General features: G+C 41.2%; 1 protein-coding gene across 1 annotated transcript in view; it reads left to right on the top strand.

Moving 5' to 3' along the window:
• Pik3cb (phosphatidylinositol-4,5-bisphosphate 3-kinase catalytic subunit beta) overlaps nt 1-21,383 on the top strand; it is an 86,356-nt gene that overhangs the window by 10,017 nt on the left and 54,956 nt on the right. Inside the window, exons 2-4 of the mRNA XM_059268422.1 lie at nt 8,649-8,835; nt 13,439-13,664; nt 20,712-20,935. Of these exons, the coding sequence (XP_059124405.1) occupies nt 8,665-8,835; nt 13,439-13,664; nt 20,712-20,935 (621 nt within the window). The 5' untranslated portion in view covers nt 8,649-8,664. The remainder of the gene's footprint in view (nt 1-8,648; nt 8,836-13,438; nt 13,665-20,711; nt 20,936-21,383) is intronic.

Raw genomic sequence — 21,383 nt, 5'->3', positions numbered from 1 at the left:
TAAATTGTATTTGTTTTGGTCAGGAGGAATATAATTTTAAAGTATACTCCTCATTTTGATCTCTCTTTTTAAAAACATTATGTATGTGCCTGGGTGCTATATGGTGCCATGGGTAGACTCTTTCTACCTTTATGTGGGTTTTAGGATCAAGCTCAGTTTGCCATGCTTGCACAGCATTGCTGAGCTAGCTTGCTATCTTGTAATTTTTGCCTTCTTATTTCAGCTGATTTTGAATTGTTAATCCACTGCACTCTGCTACAGAGTGACACCCCACCAGCCTTTGATCCCAGAGGAGTGGTACAACACAGTAATAACAGAAAATTCAAATTAATGAAAGAAAACTCTGTGACAAATGAAGTCAAAATGTCATCACGAAGACTCATCGCATGCCATTAACAATCTGATTGTTGCCCAAGAGAAATTAAATAACAACAGAGCTGAGAAACACTGCTCTAAATGCTTTCCCACCTAGCAATCAGGGCTGATGACTGGAAGCATGAATGAGAGGCACCACTGTTCTTTCATTGAAGAATGGCAGGTCTTGTTAATTTTAGCCCCCAGGTAAACTAACATTCTTTCTAGTGCTTTTTAAATGCCAGGGGCCATTCCAGGTACCTTTTTGGTATAACCTTAAAAATTTAATCCAGTTAATTTTTTTTTTTTTTGTGACAGTCTGACTACATTGCTGTGGCTGGTCTAGAACCTGCTATATAGACCCAGGCTAGCCTCAACTCAAGAGCTCCTTCTGCTTCTGCCTCCTGAGTGCTGAAGGCCAAAGAGATTAAGCAGCTTATTCAAGGTTATAATAGTTTAAGTATGTAACAGCTAGTCTCCAGAAAACCAGATTATCAAAAAGATCTCTTGAGGGGAGGGGCTTAGTCCTTAGCATCACTGAGGAGCTGTTGACAGTTCATGGTTGCCAGGGGATAGGGAGTTTTTTTCTTTAGCAGTGGCTGCAAGTTAGTTGCCCACGCTCCAGTCAATACCCTTCCACCCATGTTCATGCAAACAACACTAATTAAACTTAGTGGGCCACTAAAAAAAAAAAAAAAAAAAAAAAGAACAAAAAGAACAAGCCTTTAATCCCAGCATTTAGGAGACAGAGGTAGGCAGATCTCTGAGGCTAGCCTGGTCTACAGAGGTAGTTCCAGGATAGCCAAGGCTACACAGAGAAACTCTGTCTCAAAACCAACAATAACCACCAACCAACCAAAAATACCCCGTAACAGAAAGACATGAAGACAGTGTTGCTGGGTAGAGGGGTTCATCAGGAGAGGGTTCTCAGGAGGGAGGCTAGAGTGGCCAAACTGTATTATATACACATATGAAATTGTCAAAGAATAATAAATTTTGAAAAAGTCACACAGAGAAAAAAGACAACTGTGGCAGGGTCCTGTGCTGTTGTTCCCTTTGGGGGAGGGGGCCAAGTAGGCGCAGAGTCAATGACACAGACTCTGGGAGAATGTAAAAACAACAAGCTCAGTTTATTCAGGAAGAGGCAAGCCTTATGTACCCTCTACCCTACCCTGGGGGAGGTCTGATGAATATGTATCTGCTGGTGTGACATGGCTGCCTCTCATTGGTCAAGGTCATTTCCAGATCATGTTTCAGCTGCTGTTGTTAAGGCCCTTAGGCATACCCAGGTTGGCTCTCAGAAAGTATCTTTTTTACTTGTTTGGGCCAGCTGGCCCTCAAGCCTGTTAGGGATGAGTCATCCCATAGACACCTACTGTGTAAAGCAGCAACTAACAAGGCAGTTTATCTGATGATAGTCAACAGAGGTTTATTTTGGGGTGACTTACAACCAGCAAAGGGATAGGTTACAGAATCCAGGAGAGGTGAGGTGCAGTCCAACGCAGTTCTGTGGAGACTTGGTCTGCAATCCAGCATCCAGGATCATGAGGTAGCCAAGAGAGTGAGCATGTATGCACCTCTGGTCTTAAGGGGTCTCCATCTCAGCCATGCCCCGGGGCAGGGGCAGGTACCCGCTGCCTTCTAGGGGCGGTGCTTCAGGGGTGAAGCACAGACAACTACCCCCATATCTCCCCCTTTTGTCTAAGGAAGAAAGTTCTGGCCTAACACAAAATTATATACAATAGGAATAATTATCAAGGAGAAATAAAGGGTAAAAACATAAACAAATGGAAGTGCAACCAACAAGAGCAACATCATACAAGAGACACATACTAAAATCCAGAGAAGTCTGGAGCATAGGTAAATGGCACGTTACAGAACTCATTCCAAAAGGTGTCCTATCCTGAAGAACCTGAATGTAATACTTAATATGATCTAGCTAAGTTACAAGATTGTAACTTTAACTGTTAGTCTTCAATCCCATCAAAAACCTGAGAAGGAATATAATAATACCTGAGAAACAGGAGAAGGACACAAGCAACTTTTGGGAGTCTTGTGAGAGTAGACAGAGACAGCTGGCAGCCTGGATAGTCACCTAAAGTTTCTCAGCATCGTTGGTACAATCAAATTGGTGACAGGCCTAGAGTATCTGACAGATCATTTTCAGAAGCAGGTATTTTGAAAGACTGTCTTACTCTGTCTTGGCAGAGTTCAGTAGTCACTTGTGTCCCGCTCATTCAGAAGGGACAGTATTTGTACTGTCAGCAGTCGAGGCAAGGGCAGTTCTTTGCCAAGTAGTCCATTTTGTGCCAAGAAGAAGACAAACTTCCAAAAGGAAATGTTTCAGAAGCCCAACATTCTCTCTGGATCAAATCAGTGCTGTCAGGAGCAATCATGTCTCATGTCAACAGGATTCTAAGTTATTTAAATGCTATATTCTCTAGATCTATGAAGTGTTTGAAGACTACCTGTCCACCTGACCTATATATCTGTAAATCTGGTCAGCCTAACTAATATAACTATAGAGATGACAAGCATAGGTGACTCTAAATCTGTAAGTCTTATTTACCTAAATAACTTAAGGACTAAGGCTTCATGTAAACAAGGTAAACAGTCTGTAAGCAAATGTATGGTAAAAAGGACAATGACCTCAAAATTGTGACAATACACAAAATAGCTTAAACAGAGGTAGGAATGTATAGTGCAATATGCAATATGACAATAATCCTAAATATGTATCAATATAGAAAATATCCTAAACAGAGGTAGAACATACATATAGTGTGACAGATATAATATTTGTATCAATATACAAAATATTTCAAACAGGAGTAGGAGTATGTGTACAATACAACAAATATAGTTTTGTATTTGTATCAATATACAAATGATCTTAAATAGGAATATAAGAATAGTTTACATTTCTATCAATATACAAGAATCCATATCAGTGTAAATTATCTAAGGCTGATATTTTACTGAATTAGTTTACTGGTAAATATAATAATCTACCTTAATATCCTATACCTATCCATTCCCCCTTTTCTTTTCTAAAAGAAAATACTGAGTCCATTTTTTCTTCCATCCCCAACCCTATAACCATTACTTGGCTAGCTCAGCTTGTACAGCATGAGAGTCTTAATCTCAGGGTCATGGGTTCGTGTCCCACGTTGGGCACTGTTTAAAGCAGCAAATAATGAGGCAATTCCATGTAGTTTGTCTGATAGTCAAAAGAGGTTTATTTTGGGGTGACTTACAACCAGCAAAGGGATAGGTTACAGAATCCAGGAGAGGTGAAGTGCAGTCCAACACAGTTCTGTGGAGACTTGGTCTGCAATCCAGCATCCAGGATCATGAGGTAGCCAAGAGAGTGAACATGTATGCACCTCTGGTCTTAAGGGGTCTCCATCTCAGCCATGCCCTGGGCAGGGCAGGTACCTAGCAGTTATCTGCTGCCTTCTAGGGTTGGTGCTTCACAGACAACTACCCCTACATCTGTGTTTTAGTAAATAATACCTATGGATCTGGTTCAGTATTAGTGAGTTTTTTTTAAAAGGATTTATTTATTAATTTATTTACTTTATGTATATGGGTGTTTTGCCTGTCTGTACATTTGCACACTAGAAGAAGGCATCAGATTCCATGGGACTACAGTTATAGATGGTTGTGAACCACCCTGTGGGTGCTAGGAATTGAACTCAGGACCTTTGGAAGAGCAGCCAGCACATTTAACTGCTGAGCCATCCCTTCGGCCCCATATTAGTGAGTTTTGTACCGCATTAAAAAGTGTTAATTCGTCAGGCATGGTGGCATGTGCCTTTAATTTCCAGAGGCAGAGGCAGGTGGCTTTCTATGAGTTCAAGGCCAATCTGCTTTACATAGAGAGTTCCAGGACAGCCAGGGCTATGTAGAGATCCTGTCTCAAAAAAAAAAAAAAAAAAAAAAAAAAAAAGGTGATAATCATAGAATTAAAAGTCAAATATGTGTCTAATGACATGTAAAATTAGACTTTTTAACTTTATAATAACCTTTTGTTTTACATTTTGCAATGTGCACATGAAAAAAATTAAAAATTACTTTAGGGAGATCTCTTTTATAGAATCACATGAAATGATTTTAAAGTGAAGCACTCAAGTCCTGTGTGGCAGTTATATGTAGTCCTTCTGTCGTTTTGCCACAGAGAGTCAGGGAGATTGCAGCAGGTTTGAGCTAGCCTAGGGTACAGAGTGAAAACTCATTCACAGAACAGCAAACCATTTTTAGCAAGGCTGATTACTGTAGTGAGCAGAATAAGCAGTGGAGTAGGAACGAGCCCTAGTTGCATCCCCTCATGTATGCTACCTCTGAAGGAAGCCTGAGGCTGCAGTAGCAAAAGGAGCCTTTGCTGCAGTGTGTACGGCACCTTCCAGTGCCTGGAGAGGAGGGCCTAGACAGAGGCATTGGGTCAACAGTAAAGAATCCAGTTGGTAGAGGAAGACAGGAAACCTTGGACCACCAGGGCTACATGAAAAAATGGTATGCTCAAAGGCCCAATCTATGGAGAGCTATGGGACCCCCGCTATTTGCTTTTTGTCCTGGCTTTCTAGTGTGTTTCAGTTTCAGGGGTGCCTTTCTCTGTTAGAAACTATTTCTGTTGCTGTCCATGTGCTCCCCGGCCAGCTTTTTCTTCCAGGACATAAGAACCTGGAAGGCTGAGTGGGTTCCCTCTAAACTTAAGTCACACATAGAAGAGTGGGCACTCGCTTTTCTTCTCATTTTATCGTGGAAATAGGAAATAGTATTCTTTAATTTTCTTTTCATTCTCTCTCAAAGTTTCTTCCATTATTTGTCAGAGTGTTTGCTTGTTGCTTGTTCACACATGTCAGAAATGTGTGCTGGTCTCCCCCGTCTCCTGATTTAAAGACATTCAGTGGCTTTCCTGGCATGTCGCTGGGGAAGTGGAGGTCTTTCAACTCTTCCTCTTTCTCCAGTGGACAGATGGCGGCTTGTGTGCTGTAATTACTGTCCAAAGGCTCAGTGGGGCTAGTTGTCCCTGCTGTGGTCTGTACCCTAGAGCGTCCCTGAAAAATAGTTTTCATACTTTAAAAATGTCTCTTGTTTTCAGTGTTTGAGCTTATGCTTTCATACTTAAAGAAAGAAAGATAGAATGATTGAAGATCTTGAAGACTTGGTAGCCCTGTGCAGAACATTTCCTTTAAAGGAGGCAAGGGAAACACAGCTAATTGCTTTGGAAAGTGAAACAATACCCTCCTGCTCCTGCCTCTGTCTTCCTGGATAGGGATGTCTCTTGGGCTTTAGTTTTCTTACCTTTAAAATGAGGAGTCTGTCAGTCCTAAGACAGCTTCCGACTCATAGACTGGACTCTGCATTTGTCTCTTGCTCTCAAAGACAAGGGAGAATTAAACATTTTACTTTCAATTTGGATGCAGCAATGAGAGGTTCAGTTCTAGGGTTTGAACTCATAACTTCAGGAATACTAGGCAAGTCCTCTACCAGTATACTACACACTCAACACTAGTTTTTTTTGGGGGGAGGGTGGGGTGCCCTTTTTGAAACAAGGTCTTTATTATGCACCTATGGCTGTCCTGGAACTCTCTCTGTGGACCAGGATGGCCTCAAATTCACAGAGATCTGCCTGCCCCTGCCTCTTGAATGCTGGGATTAATTGCATATGCTATCATGTTGTGTTTTAAAAATCTTTTTTTGTTTGTTTGTTTGAGACATGGTTTCTCTGTGTAGCCCTCTGTAGACCAAGCTGGGCTTGAACTCAGGCATCTGCCTGTTTTCTGCCTCCAAAGTGCTAGGTTATTAAAGGGGTGAGCCACCACATCCAGTTTAAAAGTATTTCTAATAGGAGCAAGCATGGTGGTGTAAGTCTGTAACTCTAGCATTTGAAAGGTGGAAGCAAGAGATACTGGAGTTCTAGGCTACTCCGCATCACATGACGCTCTGTCTCTTAAATAATAAGATCTTCTCTTGTACTGGGGATATAGCTCTATGTGTAGTGCTTGCTTGGAATATTTATTCAGGGCTCTGGGTTTAATCACCAGCATTTGAAACAATAAAATTCTGAGCATGGTGATAACACACCTGTAATTCTAGCACTTGAAAAATCAAGGTAGGAGGATTGTTGTGAGTTCAAGGGCCAGCCTAGGCTAATATAAGCATGATCCTGGCCTCCCCAACTACCTCCCTAAATCAAACCAAACCAAGTCTCTACAAAGCAGGATGTGATGGCACCCACTTGTTATCTAGTTCTATGGTAGGCAGAAGGGTCTCCAGTTTGAGGCTAGCCTGGGCTGTATAGGGAGACCCTGTTTCAAGTAAGACCCCCAAAGCCAAAACCAAGGAAACCTCTACGGAAGTTTTATTGTCTTTGCCGTTGCTCTGTTAGTAGTTGTTAAAGGTCTGTCAGATGTGCTTGTAAGCAGATACCACACACAGCTGAGTATCTTTAAATCTGACTCAGTGTAATGTCTACATTTGTCTATGTAAACTTTAAATAGTGAGGACTGAAAGTGAATTTAAGTAATTGATTTCTAGTGACTTCCTCTTTTTTTTAGTTTTTTTATTTATTATTTTTTAAGTATTTACTTTTAAATATATGTCAGTGTGTCTGACCAAGGCAGAGGTGTTGAATCCCCTGGAGTTCCAGCCATTCAATCTGGGTGCTGGGAATCCAATTTGGGTTCTCTACAAGAGCAGCAAAAGGGTCAACCACTGGGTCATCTCTCCAGCCCTGGTTTCCTTTTTTAATGTACTTTTATTTTTTTAAAGCCAGGTCTCCCGTGTAGCCCAGGTGGTCCTCAAACTCAACGATTATCCATTTCAGCCTCCCAAGTAGTGGGGTTACAGACATAACTACCATGCCTGCCTTTTTCTGGCTATTTGATTATTTTTAATTTTTTTAAAATCAGATTTATGTGTGTGTGTGTGTGTGCGTGTGTGTGAGTGTGCGCGCACGCGCGCACTCTAGAGGAAGACCACTTGTGGGAATTGGTTCTCTTCTTCCCATGTAGGTCCTGGTGCTGAGCCAGCTCTCTGACCTCCCCTTTGCTTTTTTTAAATACCACATTTAGGGGGCTGGAGAATTGGTTCGGTGGTTAAGAACACTTGCTACTCTTCAAGAGGACCCAGGTTCAGTTCCCAGTACAACATTGGGTGGCTCATAACTGCCTGTAATTCCAGCTCCAAGATCTTATGCCTTTGTCTTCCATGGGGACCTTCATTCACATACCCCCTGTGAGCGGAGTTTTCCTGCCCCACAGCCACTCTCAAATAACCACTTAGAGTCTTAATATTAATTTTAAATGCTCGGCCAATAGCTCAGGCTTGTTACTAGCCAACTCTTACAATTAACCCATATTTTTTATCTATGCTTTGCCATGTGGCTTGTTACCTTTTCTCAGTACGGCATGTCCATCTTGCTTCTTTCTGTGTCTCCTGGCAACTCCATTCTCCGCCCTTCTTCTTCCCAGCATTCTCAGTTTGGTTCTCCTGCCTAACCTTATCCTATTCAGCTATTGGCCAGTCAGCTTCTTTATTAACCAATTAAAGTAATACATATTCACAGTGTACAAAAGTATTATTCCACAGAACCCCCTGCCCTGTACTTAAAATAAGAAAAACAAATCACATTTAAATGGTCCTATTACATTATTATCTATATTGAAATTAAGAACTAATTATAGGGGCTGGTCAGAGGTTTAAGACCATTTGCTGCTCTTACAGAAAACCTGAGTTTCGTTTCCAGCATCCAATCTGAACAGCTCAAAATCATCTGTAACTCCAGCTCCAGGGCACCCATGATCTTTCTCAGCACTAGGCATGTACATGGTGCACATACACACTGTGACACACAAACACATAAAATAAAATCTTTTTTTACAGAACTAATTATAGATTGATGGTTTCCACTTTCTTTCTGAGAGTCTTGCTGTGCTTTATATGCAAGCGTTCTAGCTCTTGGACTCAACTGATTTTCCTGCCTCAGCATCCCAAATAGCTTAGGACTGTAAGTGTGTTCCTACATGCCTGTTTTGTTGTGTCTTTTTTTTTTTTTAAAGATTTATTTATTTATTATGTATACAGTATGTATGACTGCAGGCCAGAAGAGGTTGCCAGATCTCATTACAGATGGTTGTGAGCCACCATGTGGTTGCTGGGAATTGAACTCAGGACCTCTGGAAGATCAGTCGGTGCTCTTAACCTCTGAGCCATCTCTCCAGTCGGATTGTTGTGTCTTAAGTAAAAAATGAACTAAAGACTGTTTTTCCATTTTACTTGATTTCCAGGGCCCAGAGGTTATGAATGTGCTTCAGCTCTATAATGCCTCCTGCTATGGCAGACATCCTTGACATCTGGGCAGTGGATTCACAGATTGCATCTGATGGCGCCATATCTGTGGATTTCCTTCTGCCCACTGGGATTTATATCCAGTTGGAAGTACCTCGGGAAGCTACCATTTCTTATATTAAACAGGTATGTGTTAGTTAGGATTTCTCAAGACTTAGCTTACTTTCTGTGTGACTTAGTAGAAAAATATTAAAGAATCATATTTGTGTAAATCATTTGGTAAAGCTGAGAGATGTTTAATTTTCAGGCTACTGCATTTTAAAATTTTTGTTATGTCCTATTTTTATATATAAACATGTTTATTCTCCCACCTTTGTTTTTGATCCATATGTGAAAGCTGCATTAAGATTGACACTGGTCATGTGACATGCTGTAATCGCAGCCCTCGATTTGGGGGTGGGGTGGAAGACAGAAGCAGGATGGGGCGTCCCAGGCTATCCTTGGCTGCATAGTAAATCCAAGGGTAGCCTGGGCTACCTAGTAGACACTGCTGTGGGAGGGCAAGAAAGTTGAACACTTTCTACTGTAATTCCTGACTTTGAGCTTGTCACACTTCTTTCTTCTGTGTGATGTTTTGGTTGTCCCCCCCCAACATCCTTGTCATGATCCCGGAGAAGAGTTTCCACTAAAAGTCAACTGATACATGAAATCATTTCCTTTCTTTTCCTTTTCCTTTTCTTTTTCTTTCTTTTTTTTGGAGGGGGGATGACAAAGTCTTTTCTTACTGGCATGGCTTGCCCCTTACTGGTCTGGCCTAGAACTTATAGCCAACTTCCTGCCTCAGCCTCCCAAGTGCTGATGTCGGTTGTGAGGAGACAGGCACAGCTCCCTACTCTGCTGAGTGAAGTAGCACAAGGAACTTGCCCTAATTTTAAAAAAAAAATTATTTTATGTGTATGACTACCTGCATGTGTGTGTAGTGTGTGTGGTGGCCAGAAGAGGGCATCAGATCCCTCGAGACCCTTTATAGATGTTGTGAACTAACAAGTGGGTACTGGGAATCAAACTCTGGTCCTAGGGGACAATTTGTGGGTGTTGGTTCTGTCCTTCCACCATGTGGGTTCTGGGGACCCAACTGAAGCTACTCAACCATCTCTCCTGTTCCAGAGTTGGGATTTAATAAAGACTGTATAGGCTTTAAGACAGGGTCTCACTATATAGCCTTGGGTGGCCTGGAGCTTGCTCTATAGAGTAGGCTGGCTTTAAATGCCACAGAAATCTTCTTCTGTTACCCAAATGGGGGATTAAAGGTATGTGCCACCATGCTTGACAAAGATGCTTTCGGGCTTCTTTTTGGTTTTTCGAGACAGGATTTCTCAGTGTATCCCTGGCTATCTTGGAACTCACTCACTCACCAGGCTAGCCTTGAACTCATAGAGATCTGCTTGCCTCTGTCTCTGAGTGCTGGGATTAAAGGCCTGGGCCACCACTGCCCAGCTGCTTGTGGGCTTCTTGAAGATAAGAATACTGTTAATGTTATTTTTAACAACAGTCACATATACAGTTTAAGACCTGGAGGGCTCTTTCTTTTAATTGTCGCTAATGACGATTAAAATAAGATCACCAGATGGATCCTGTGGGAGACGGGTGCACCTGGCGGGAGGGACTACAGTTGATAAGGGAAAGTCTAGATCACAGGGATGCAGGAAGCTAGCATATCTTCACTGTAAACACAGTTAACAGTTGTTTGAGATTCCGAGGAAATGTCTGGGGAGAGGCATGAGGCCCTGCCCAAGGTCATGTACTCTGGATCCTAAAACCCGGTTCATTGCAAGTCTAAAGCAAAACACTTAGAACCTTTACAGCAGGCATTGCTAATTGTCCTGAGGGCCTCCTCAGCGGCGATTATTTATTTTTACGTGTATGGTGTGTGTGTATGTGTGTGTGTGTTCTTGTGTGTGTGGCTGTGTATGCATGTACCACTGTGCACACGTGGAGGTCACAGGAGTTGTTTTCCTTTCATCTGTGGGTTCTGGTGGTTGAACTCAGTCGTAAGAGTTGGCATCAAGGGCCTTTATCCATTGAATCACCTTGTCTGCTCTCTACGGTGCATTTATTATAAGACTAAGCATGAGGAAAGTTCACCAGGAACTACATCTAAAACACAGATGTTTGGGGGAAAAAGTCTCATTAAATTACATGATTCAACTTTGACTAAATGGAAAGTTGCACAATAAGATCAGAAAAGTTGTGAAATATACTTTATAATAATTGATGCATGAGAATTTTTTAATGATTTTTTAAAATTACATGCGTTGTTCTTTTGCCTGAATGTATGTCTGTGTGAGGGTGTCAGATCTCCTGGAACTGGAGTTACAGATAGATGGTTTTGAGCTGCCATGTGGTTGCTGGGAATTGAACCTGGGTCCTCTGGAAGAGCAGTCAATGCTCTTAACCACTGAGCCATCTCTCCAGCCCCCAATACATGAGAATTCTAAAACTATAATTTCTGAAGAAAAAAGAAAATACAGAATTTAGCCACTGCATCGCTGCTGAGTGTCTGTGTGTCTGTCCGTTTTGAGTCAGTGTCTCTATTATATAGCTCGGGTTGTCCTCAGACTCACAGAGATCCACCTGCCTCCACCTCCCCCAGTACTGGCATTAAAGGCATGTGCTACCATGCCTGGCTGTTTGTCTGTTTTTAGTTTTGATACAGGGTTTCATGTAGCCAGGCTGGTCTCTACTTACTGTGTGGTTGAGGATGACCTTCACTGTTCTCCTGTCTCCACCCAAGCACTGGATCACAGGTGTACACCACCACACCAATTTTCTTTGTTTTTATAGTCAGTGACAAGTAGGACATCTGACCTTGCCTGACATTGAGTTAACTATTGGTACTCTCCAATTTTTAAAAAATGATGAAATATGTATGATATTAAGATTTACAATTTAGGACATTTTTAGAGTTTCTTGTAGCTTAGGCAGGCTTTGAACTTGTATAGTAGAGGATGTAGCCTTGAACTTCTGATCCTCCTGACTCTGCCTCAAGTGTTGGGATTACAGGCCCATTTCACCATCATACTCTGTTCAGTTTTGTTTTTTGATTTAAAGTTGTTTTTAGGAATGTTAAATATCATTGTTTCTTAATCTTCATGGGCAGTTTCTTTGCATATTTTGTGTTCTGTGTTATATTACATAGGAATGCAGAACAATTCCCTATATAACTAAGCAGTTTTAATTTACTGTTTCATATGGTCAGGAGAATGATCTACAATAGCTATAGTTTTGGTTTTGAATGAATGAGCTTATTAAGTATATAGCAAACAAAGGTAAAAGAACAAATAGCAAGTAGCAGATAGATAGCAAAACCTCATCAAATCGGGGCATCCAAACATCCAGCAGGAACCAGATGGGGAAGCCAAGGCGGTCAGTGGGAGTTCTGATGGATGAGCTGCCTCATGGATGAGCTTCCCGTGGTTGAATTTCTCACTCTGTTTTCCCGGCAGCCACCTCAAGGGTAGGAATAGTTCATCTTCTAGCTGTTCTCAAGAACACAGTGTTTTTCACTCTTGGGCTGTTTTGCTCTTCTCTCCATCTCTGAGTTAGGTGGCCCTCCCATCCCTGGACAAGGGCTCTAGAAGATACATTTAAGACAAACAGGTTTGGGTCTGAAATAGGGAATAGCTTCCAGAGCCAACTTCTCAGTGATCTCAAATAGCACACGACAACTTACCAATACAATGTGTACAACATTTGTTTAAAAAGAATGGCCAAGGAAAACAAACAAGCTTTGCCAGGTATGCTTGTTCATGTCTATAGTCAGACTTGGGAGGAGGATCTAGATTACTGTACGTTTGAGGCCCACCTAGGCTGTGTGTGTGTGTGTGTGTGTGTGTGTGTGTGTGTGTGTGTGTGTGTGTGTTTTCCAGGACAGCCTGAGCTACAGTTTGAGACCCTGTCTACCTATCAACTTATAACCACCACCACCACCCCACCAAAAAAAAAAGAGAATCATTGGTCTATATGGCGTAAATTTCCAAGTCAGTTTTTGTTTTGTTGTGTTGTCCTGCTCTTTAGACCAGGCTGAACTTAAAACCAGAGCTCCACCTACCTCTGCTTCTGAGTGCTAGGATTAAAGGCATATACCACCACCACCTGCTTCCAGTCAGGTTTTTATTTCTGTTTTCATTAGTTTATTATAATCTGTAATCCAATTGACAGGTTCTTACCGCTAAACATGTAGCTTCTCTGAGTTCTGACTCATAGAGATGGGTATTGCCTGCATGCATGTCTATGTATGATATGCTTGCAGTGACTTTTTCCAAATGTTTATTTATGGGTATTGCCTGCATGCATGTCTATGTATGATATGCTTGCAGTGTCTGCAAAGACCAGAAGAGGGCGTCAGATCCTCTGGGACTGGAGTTTCAGATGGTTGTGAGTTGTAGTATGGGCGCTGGTACTTGAACTGCGATCCTGAAAGAACAGCCAGTGTTTCGCCACCTCACTGTTAGTCCCCTCAGGTTCTCTCTCACTGCCTGTCCTGGAACTTGCCCTGAAGACCAGGCTGGCCTGGAACTCACAGAGATCCGCCTGTCCTCGCCTCTAAGTGCTGGGATTAAAGGCGTGCGCCGCCACCACCTCTCAGGGGATCTTCTCACTTGCTGAGTCATCTTTAGCCCCGTGAGTTTTGACTCTTTGCAAACCGTGGCAGTGGGCATCCTTGTGTGTTTATCTTTGTGTACATGTGCCAGTATTCCAGATCATGTCTTACTGTTTTTCCCTGCAGATGCTATGGAAGCAAGTTCACAATTACCCAATGTTTAACCTCCTTATGGACATTGACTCCTACATGTTTGCGTGTGTGAACCAGACTGCTGTATATGAGGAACTTGAAGATGAAACTCGAAGACTTTGTGATGTCAGACCTTTTCTTCCAGTTCTAAAACTAGTGACTAGAAGTTGTGACCCAGCAGAAAAATTGGACTCAAAGATTGGAGTCCTTATAGGAAAAGGTAATTTAAAAGTTTTCAGTATGAAGTCTCACCTTTATCTTTGTTCTGTGTGTTAACATGTAACTATATTCTAAGATACTATTTTCAACATTTTGTCGTGGACTAATATTAATATGTTCAGGGTTTGAGAATAAGCTCTGTGAGAACTGAAGGTTGAATGTTTAGACACATCTCTAGCAATCTGATCTTGCCACAGCACCCAAGGGCTTGCATTTTATATGTCTTTTTCTGTATTATTGATTTATTTTTATTTACAAAAATATTGGTCTTCAATTAATGGGAAAAAAATAATTGTTTCTTTATCTCAGATAATTTGAGAATTTCCCCACTACATGGTCTTATATAATGGCCCAGATTGGTTTCTGTTTCAAGGCGAGGTCTTGAAATTGTTGTCCACTGAAGCGATGAGTGATGATGCATACCTTTAATTCCAGCACTCTTAGAGGCCAGACTGGTCTACACAGCATGGTATAGGCCAGCCAGGGATACATAGTGAAACCCTGTCTCAAACAGATAGGTTGAAATTGCCATCCTGCCTCAGCCACGTGGGTTCAGATATTGGAGGCATGCATTACCTTACTTGGTTGAGAAACCCTTTCCTAAGAGATGATTTTTGTTTTAATTTTATAAACTACCCATAATCCCCTATAATATGAACTTATTGTTTACCAATTAAGACCGTAAGTTGATCGATATTTCTATAAACTAATTCATGTTCTTGGCAAAGTTTTGCTCTTTTACTGGTTATTTTTAATTAGAAGTTATCTTTGTATCAAGTAAAGATATATCCATGATTCCTTGAAAATTATTTCTAGGGGCTGGTTGATGATTTATGAATCCCTGGGCTCCATTCAAGCAAACAAACAATAAGGGGCAGAGTGCTCATGCTGGAAGGGTCAGGGGTTCAAAATCATCCTCAGCTAGTTGAAGGCTAGCCAAGGGCTACACAAGACCCTGTCTAAAAAAAATATATATATATATATATATATATATATATATATATATATATATATATATATATAAAATTTAAAAAAAAAGAAAGAAAAGAAATTCTGGAGAAAGTTAAGAACATAGAGGAATTAATTGTCTCTTGCTATAGAAATCTTAGCAGACAAGATTTAATGTCTGTCAATACTTTAGAGAAAGTGCTGATCTGATTTAGGAGCTACACGGGGTTACTAAGGATGTGCCTTAAGATTAATCCCAAATCAGAAAGTCCCCTGGAGCTTTTTGGATTTGACTATCTGCTTTGGCGAGATTCACTACAGTAGCATAATATAGTATCACCCCCTTTAAGTTAGCTTTTCTTTGGGGGATTGGATAACTTAGTATGGTGCTTTCCTGGCACCCCAAAATTTTTTTAATTACATTTATTTATTTATTTATTTGGGTGATTGCATGCATGCATGTGATTGAACTCCGGTCTTCAGCCTTGATGGTCAGCATCTTTATCCACTGAGCCATCCTGTAGGCCCAAACTTTGGTTGCTCTTAATGGTCATTTTAATCTCAGATGTGAATTAACTAGCTACCACTAACTGTACCTAAGCTCACCAAATTTAGTAAATAAAAATATAGGAAATACAAATATTACATAGGATATGGTTGCTGAAACATGTCTTCAGGATCTCTCTGAGTGTGGTTGAGTGGAGTGTTGTGTCTTCTCATCTGGCAGCCTTTACCCCACTACAGCATCAGGGTCTGATGTAAAGCATTCGGTGCTGCATTCCATGCAGTATCTTGTGGCTTATTGCATCTGCATTTTGTGTAGTGTGCTCTGCAGGTTGACCAAGATAAAAACAGTATTTGTGGCACAAAGTAAGCAGTTCATGTGCTCTCAGCTGTTTTATAAATTTTACGTGTTAGCAGATCTGGCAATTCTTTAAGCTCCTATGCTGAAAGGTAGTTTTTATGAAGGAAGTCTGTGCTTTAGAACAAGTCCTCACTCTTCATACCTAAGGGGTCGGTGCCGGCAGTTGCTGTTCTGTCCATAATGGCTATATCCAGGGCTGGGTGAGGTCATGCCTCCTGAGAAAACAATAAACAATTACTTCAGTTTAACTTCAGGAACAAGGTTGCTGCCTCCTCTGTCCAAAGAAAACAATAGAACTTTTACAGCAGAACTGCCCTGAGCAGGCTAAAAATACCGTTTCCTCTAGGGTGATGTGCTTGACATTTTCTTTACAGTTTATTCTAAATAATTATTTATGAAGTTACTGTTTGTGCTCTGACTGCCCCCCATCTTGAAAGTGCATGCTCCCCTGCATTATTTTCTACAGCACCCTGTAAAATGGAATCACAGCCAGATGGGTTTTATCAGCAGTCTGAATGAATGTTTGAGCTGGGTCTGGTTTCGGAGCTTTGTAATCACAGATGCTTGAGAGGCCAGGGAAGGAAGATCACAAGTTGAAGCCTTAAGGCTGCCTTGCAACTTGGTGAGACCTTGTCTCAGAATAAACATTTCAGAAGGGAGCTGTGACTGTAGCCCCATGGTAGAACACTGGCTTGAATTGTGGCAGGCCCTGGGTTCAGTCTCCAGCTTCCTTATCACACAGCAACCCTCCCCTAACCAGGTTTTGGGGTTTGGTTTGTTTGAGACTGGGTTAAGTATCTTGCCCAGGCTGGTCTCAACTCTTGGCTTGAGTGAGCCTCCCATCGCCACAGTCACTAGTGCTGACAGACTGGTCACTTGCCAGCTTGCCTGGCAGTATGTAGGAGTTTAGTAATATTTTTAGTGTGACCAAACTTTTCTCATGCTTTTTAAATGTAATTAATATTTGTCCATATATCATACACTGTTTTCTATCATTTTCCTAGGAGAAGGTATATTAGAAAATTACGTTTAAACTTAAATTACTTAGCCTAAGCTATTAATGGCATCTGTTTTTCCTTTCAGTGCTAGCCCTGGCATCCGACAGGCATCAGACTCAAAGCCCCATGAAGGCTAGGCAAGCTCATTATTTCTGAGTCATTCTGCAGCCCCAAACTTTTATTTATTTTTATAATTTTTAAAGTTTTTAAAGAATTAATTGTATTTTAATGAAGTAGATTTTTTTCATATAATATATTCTAATTATGTCCCCACACTCCTCCCAGATCCTCCCCACCTCCCTCCCATCCAAAGCCACCCCCTTTCTGTCTTGTTAGAAAACAAAAAGGTATCTAAAGGATAATAATAAAATATATAATAAACCAATTGGAATAGGATAAAACAAACAGAAGGAAAAGAGCCAAAGAAAAAGCTCAAGAAACACATATAAACACAGAGACACATGCTACCACCCACGAGAATCCCATAAAATACACACAAAGGACCTCTAAGGCTTTTTTAAAAAGCCTGACACAACAAAGAACCTCCAAGGATAAAGATGCCCCTGAGTTTGTTTTATGTTGGCCATTTACTGCTGGGCATGGGGCCTTCCCTTAATAGTAGTTTCTTTCCCTAGCAAGACTCCCGTGTAGAAAACTAATTCTTTTTTTTGAGACTGAGTTTTTCTGTGTAGCCCTGGTTGTCCTGGAACTTGCTTTGTAGACCAGGCTGGCCTTGAACTAAAAAAAAGACCCCCCTGCCTCTGCCTCCTGAGTGCTGGAAATAAAGGCATGTGCTACCACCGCCTGGCATAGAAAATTATTTTTTTCATTTACAAAATAGTAATAGTGATAATAATAATTTTTTAAAAGACAGAGTCTCACTATGTCCTTCTGGCCAGAGTAGGCCAGAGTAAGCAGGAACTTACTATGTAAAACACGCTGGTTGGTCTTGGACTCAGAGAAATCCACCTGCTTTTGCCACCATGCTTAGCCTTAGCCTCTGATTTTTAAAATATTACATTTTTATTGTTACATGTGGATTCATGAGTGCACAGTGCACATGTGCATTTTTTTGACATTTATTTATGTGTATGCTTGTTTGTAGAGGTCAGAGAACAAGTTGTGGGGATCCATTCTCTCCTTCTACCATGTGGGTTCCAGGAATCAAAATCAGGCCATCGGCCTTGGTGGCAAGCACCTTTACTTACCAAGCCATCTCACTGGCCACCACATTTTATTTTTGAAAGATTTCTGTAGTGGTTCTCAAAATTCATGCAGCATTACTTTCATAAAAAGTATATACATAGGACAGGTGTGGTGGTGCATGCCTTTAATCCTAGCACTGGGAGGCAGAGGCATGGAAGGAGGATCTCTGTGAGTTTGAGGTCAACTTGGTCTACATAGCAAGTTCTAGGACAGCCAGGACTAACTACATAGAGAGCTGTTTCAACAAACAAACAACAAAACGGTGAGCAAATGCTTGTAATCCCAGCACTCAGGAGACAGAGACGAGAGGATCATGGGGGCTTGTTACCCAGGCCAAACCAATTAGTGAGCTCCAGAGCAGTGACAGGTCCTGTCTCAGAGGAAGGTAGAGGTTGTTGCTGAGAACAACACCTGAAATTGTCTGCCGCCCCCCACATACATATGTGTCCACATATGTGCATACACCCTCACACATACACGGTAAAGAAGAAATCATTGCCAGATCAGTAGTGATTTCCATTCTTCAGTATGTGTTGAATCTTTATACCTGGAACTATAGCTGAGCTGTACGGAACTCACTGTGGGAAATAATGGATCAGTAAGCAGACAATTAGAATGCAGTAAGTACACTGCCAAGTCACAAGGTGCTGTCTCAAGTGTATTGGTAAGTCGGAAGGCTGCTTGGAGAGTGTGATTCTAAACAGGTGTTTGTGCTGAAGAGTTTTGCAGGTGAAGGGGTTACAGGAAAGGTGAGCAAAAGGGAATGGGATCTGAAGACGGCCTTCTCAAAGAATAACGAGAATTGATAATGGTTGTTGAAAGAGACCACAGGATAAGTAGCAGACTATTTAGGTACACAGTAGCTCAGAGCAGGGAAAATCACCCAGAGAAGTTCTATTTTCTACTAAGCTTTGGGAACCCCTCCACTCCCCAGTTCCTTTTCATGTGTCATTATAAGAAAAGACTGAGCAGCCCGCTTCTTTACAGTGGACAGTTTCTGTTCCTCAGAGAAGCCTGTTTGTCCCAGTGGTTGGTTCACTTTGTGATGGGTCATCGAGATTATCTTCAAAACCAACGGTCCCACCATTACCCCCTCAGGTCTAGTGAAGTGTTTGAGCTTGAAAGACTGGAAGATACTGAATCTGCTATGATGCCTTAAATTCCATTTGTAATTTTGGTGGAGCAAATGGACCCGGGATGTTCATCATTGTAGAAGGATTAATTTTTATCTTGGTTCAGCTGGGATTTTTTTCCTCCTGATAATTCAAGTGAATGGACAAAAGTTAAACATTCATACAAGAAACCCTTTCCAAATAGGATAGTAACATCTGGAGGCCCATGTGCTGAAAGCTGAGGACTGGAGTACTGCCTTAGTCCTCTGGAGTTCATCTTCGTTGGGTTCTGTGAACATTCTCTTGGCCCAGTTAGTGGCTTAGACCCTTGTCTCACTCTGTTCCCTGGGAAATTAAAAAAAAAAAAGTTTATTTTCATTCTTAAATTATGTGATTGTGTTTGGGTATGTGCATGAGAGTGCAGGTGCCGGTGGAGACCAACAGAGGGCGTCAGGTTCTCTGGAGCTGGAGTCACAGGTAGTTGTGAGCTCCCCAAAGTAGGTGTCGTATGCAAACTCCGTCCCTCTTAGCAGCTGAGCCATCTCTCCAGCCCCATTCTGGGAGATTTTCTGTTGAAAGAATTCAGATGGGAAGTAACATGACCAGATTTGCGTTTCAGAAAGCTTTTTCAGACTGTAAGATGGGAGAGGTGAGGCCTTCAAGTGGAAGGCTGGCGAGGCTGCTTAGAGAGGAAGGCACTGGATACTAGGGCCCACAGCCTAAGGTTGATTCCTGGTACCCACAAGGTCGAAGGAGAGACCGACTCCCACAAACTGTCTTCTGTTGTGTGTGTGCATGCATGTCTGCCCTTTCACCAAACAAATAAACGTATGTAACTTTTTAAAAGGCTTCAAGTAATAAGGAATCTGTGAAAAAGTTGTGTTAGTCACCTGAAGGAGAGATGCTGTGGGCTAGGATTAGGTTAATGGCTGTAGAAAGTGAGACAGGTAGACAATTTAGAGACATTTAAAAAGTATTTTAGAGCTGGGTATGGTGGTGCATCTAGCAGTTTTAGCAGTCAGGCCAAGACATGAGGATGGCCTTGAATTTGAATTTGAGAGCAGCCTGGCCATGTGATAAAATCCTGTCTCACATACTCACCCATACCCCCAAACCACACAAAAAGAGGTGAATTAGACATTGTAGTAAAGACTTTGTTTTTGTTACTGGGTACCCATTTCTGCTTCCTGCCCTTTAGAACCTATTATCCATCAACAGAAGAATGTTAGCAGTGCACTCTAAAACTCCCAGTTTAGACAATATGATATTATCATCTACAGAGTTCATGGTCAAGAACCATGTAAAAGTTACCACCTCCCAAATTATTCAGTAATTTTTGTGTTAGGACACATTCATAACTATCCTGGGGCATTATATGGCTGGTTGGACAACCTTCTAGGAGTCCAAATGTTTCTACTAAAAATATAGGTCATTCATAGCTAATTTACAATAATGTATTTTTTAACAGGTGTAAGACTATCCAGGAAAATCTATGGCTCTTTCATCGTATGGTTTTAGATTGTGTATTATGAATTTCATTTTTTATTATACATTTCTACTTTTATGAGTCTATATGTGCTTACTCTGTGGCTCTGGCTGTCCTGAAACTTGTAGCAGCTCTCCTGCCTCCACCCCAAAATTTTACCAGTATTACAGGTGTGCTTCCTGCCCAGTTTTGATGGTTGTGACACTGATAACCCAGCTATATTTCTATATAATATTGCAATCTGTATGTTTTAGAGATGCAGCAGCATGTGTATTTTTATACATGAGACTCATTTTGCCTGTGTTGGTCATCCTTTTGTCTGCTTGGTAAAAGACGAATATCCAAGTTAGTTTGTATTGAAGACATTTTGTGTTTTTTTTTTTTTAATTATTATTAGCTACTAAAAAAAGACATCTTTATAAAATTTCTTTAGGTCTTCATGAATTTGATGCTTTGAAGGATCCTGAAGTGAATGAATTTAGAAGAAAAATGCGCAAATTCAGTGAGGACAAGATCCAGTCTTTAGTGGGTTTGTCTTGGATTGACTGGTTAAAGCACACGTACCCACCCGAGCATGAGCCGTCTGTCCTGGAGAACTTGGAAGATAAACTTTATGGAGGGAAGCTGATCGTGGCTGTGCACTTTGAAAATAGCCAGGTAGTGTTTGATTATTATTATTTGGTAATTAGTCTCTGATTTTTCCAGCTGCTGCTCCGTTCTTGGAGGTGCTTCTTGCTTAGAAAGCACTACTGCAAAAACAAAAACAAAAAACAAAAAACCAAACAAAAAAACGAAAACAAGCTTGTAGAGGGATGGACTTAGTTTATAATTACATAGGACTATCTAACAAAAACCTTTGTACAAACATTTTTCGATGAGTTATAATAGTATAGAAATGAGTTATCAAACTGAACTGCTTAATTGCTTTTTACAGTTGTAAAAGAATGAAAAAATTTAGAGATGTTTTAATTTTATTTCATTGTGTGTGTATGAGTGATTTGCTTGCAAATATGTATGTGCACTACATGTATACCTGATGTCCACAGAGGCCAGAGGAGGTTGGATCCCCCAGAACTGCAGTTACAGACAGCTGTGAGCTGCCATG

Source organism: Peromyscus eremicus, chromosome 7 (assembly GCF_949786415.1).
Source record: "Peromyscus eremicus chromosome 7, PerEre_H2_v1, whole genome shotgun sequence".
Lineage (NCBI taxonomy): Eukaryota > Metazoa > Chordata > Mammalia > Rodentia > Cricetidae > Peromyscus > Peromyscus eremicus.
The sequence above is the reverse complement of the archived record's forward strand: the minus strand, read 5'-3'. Positions and strand labels throughout refer to the sequence as shown.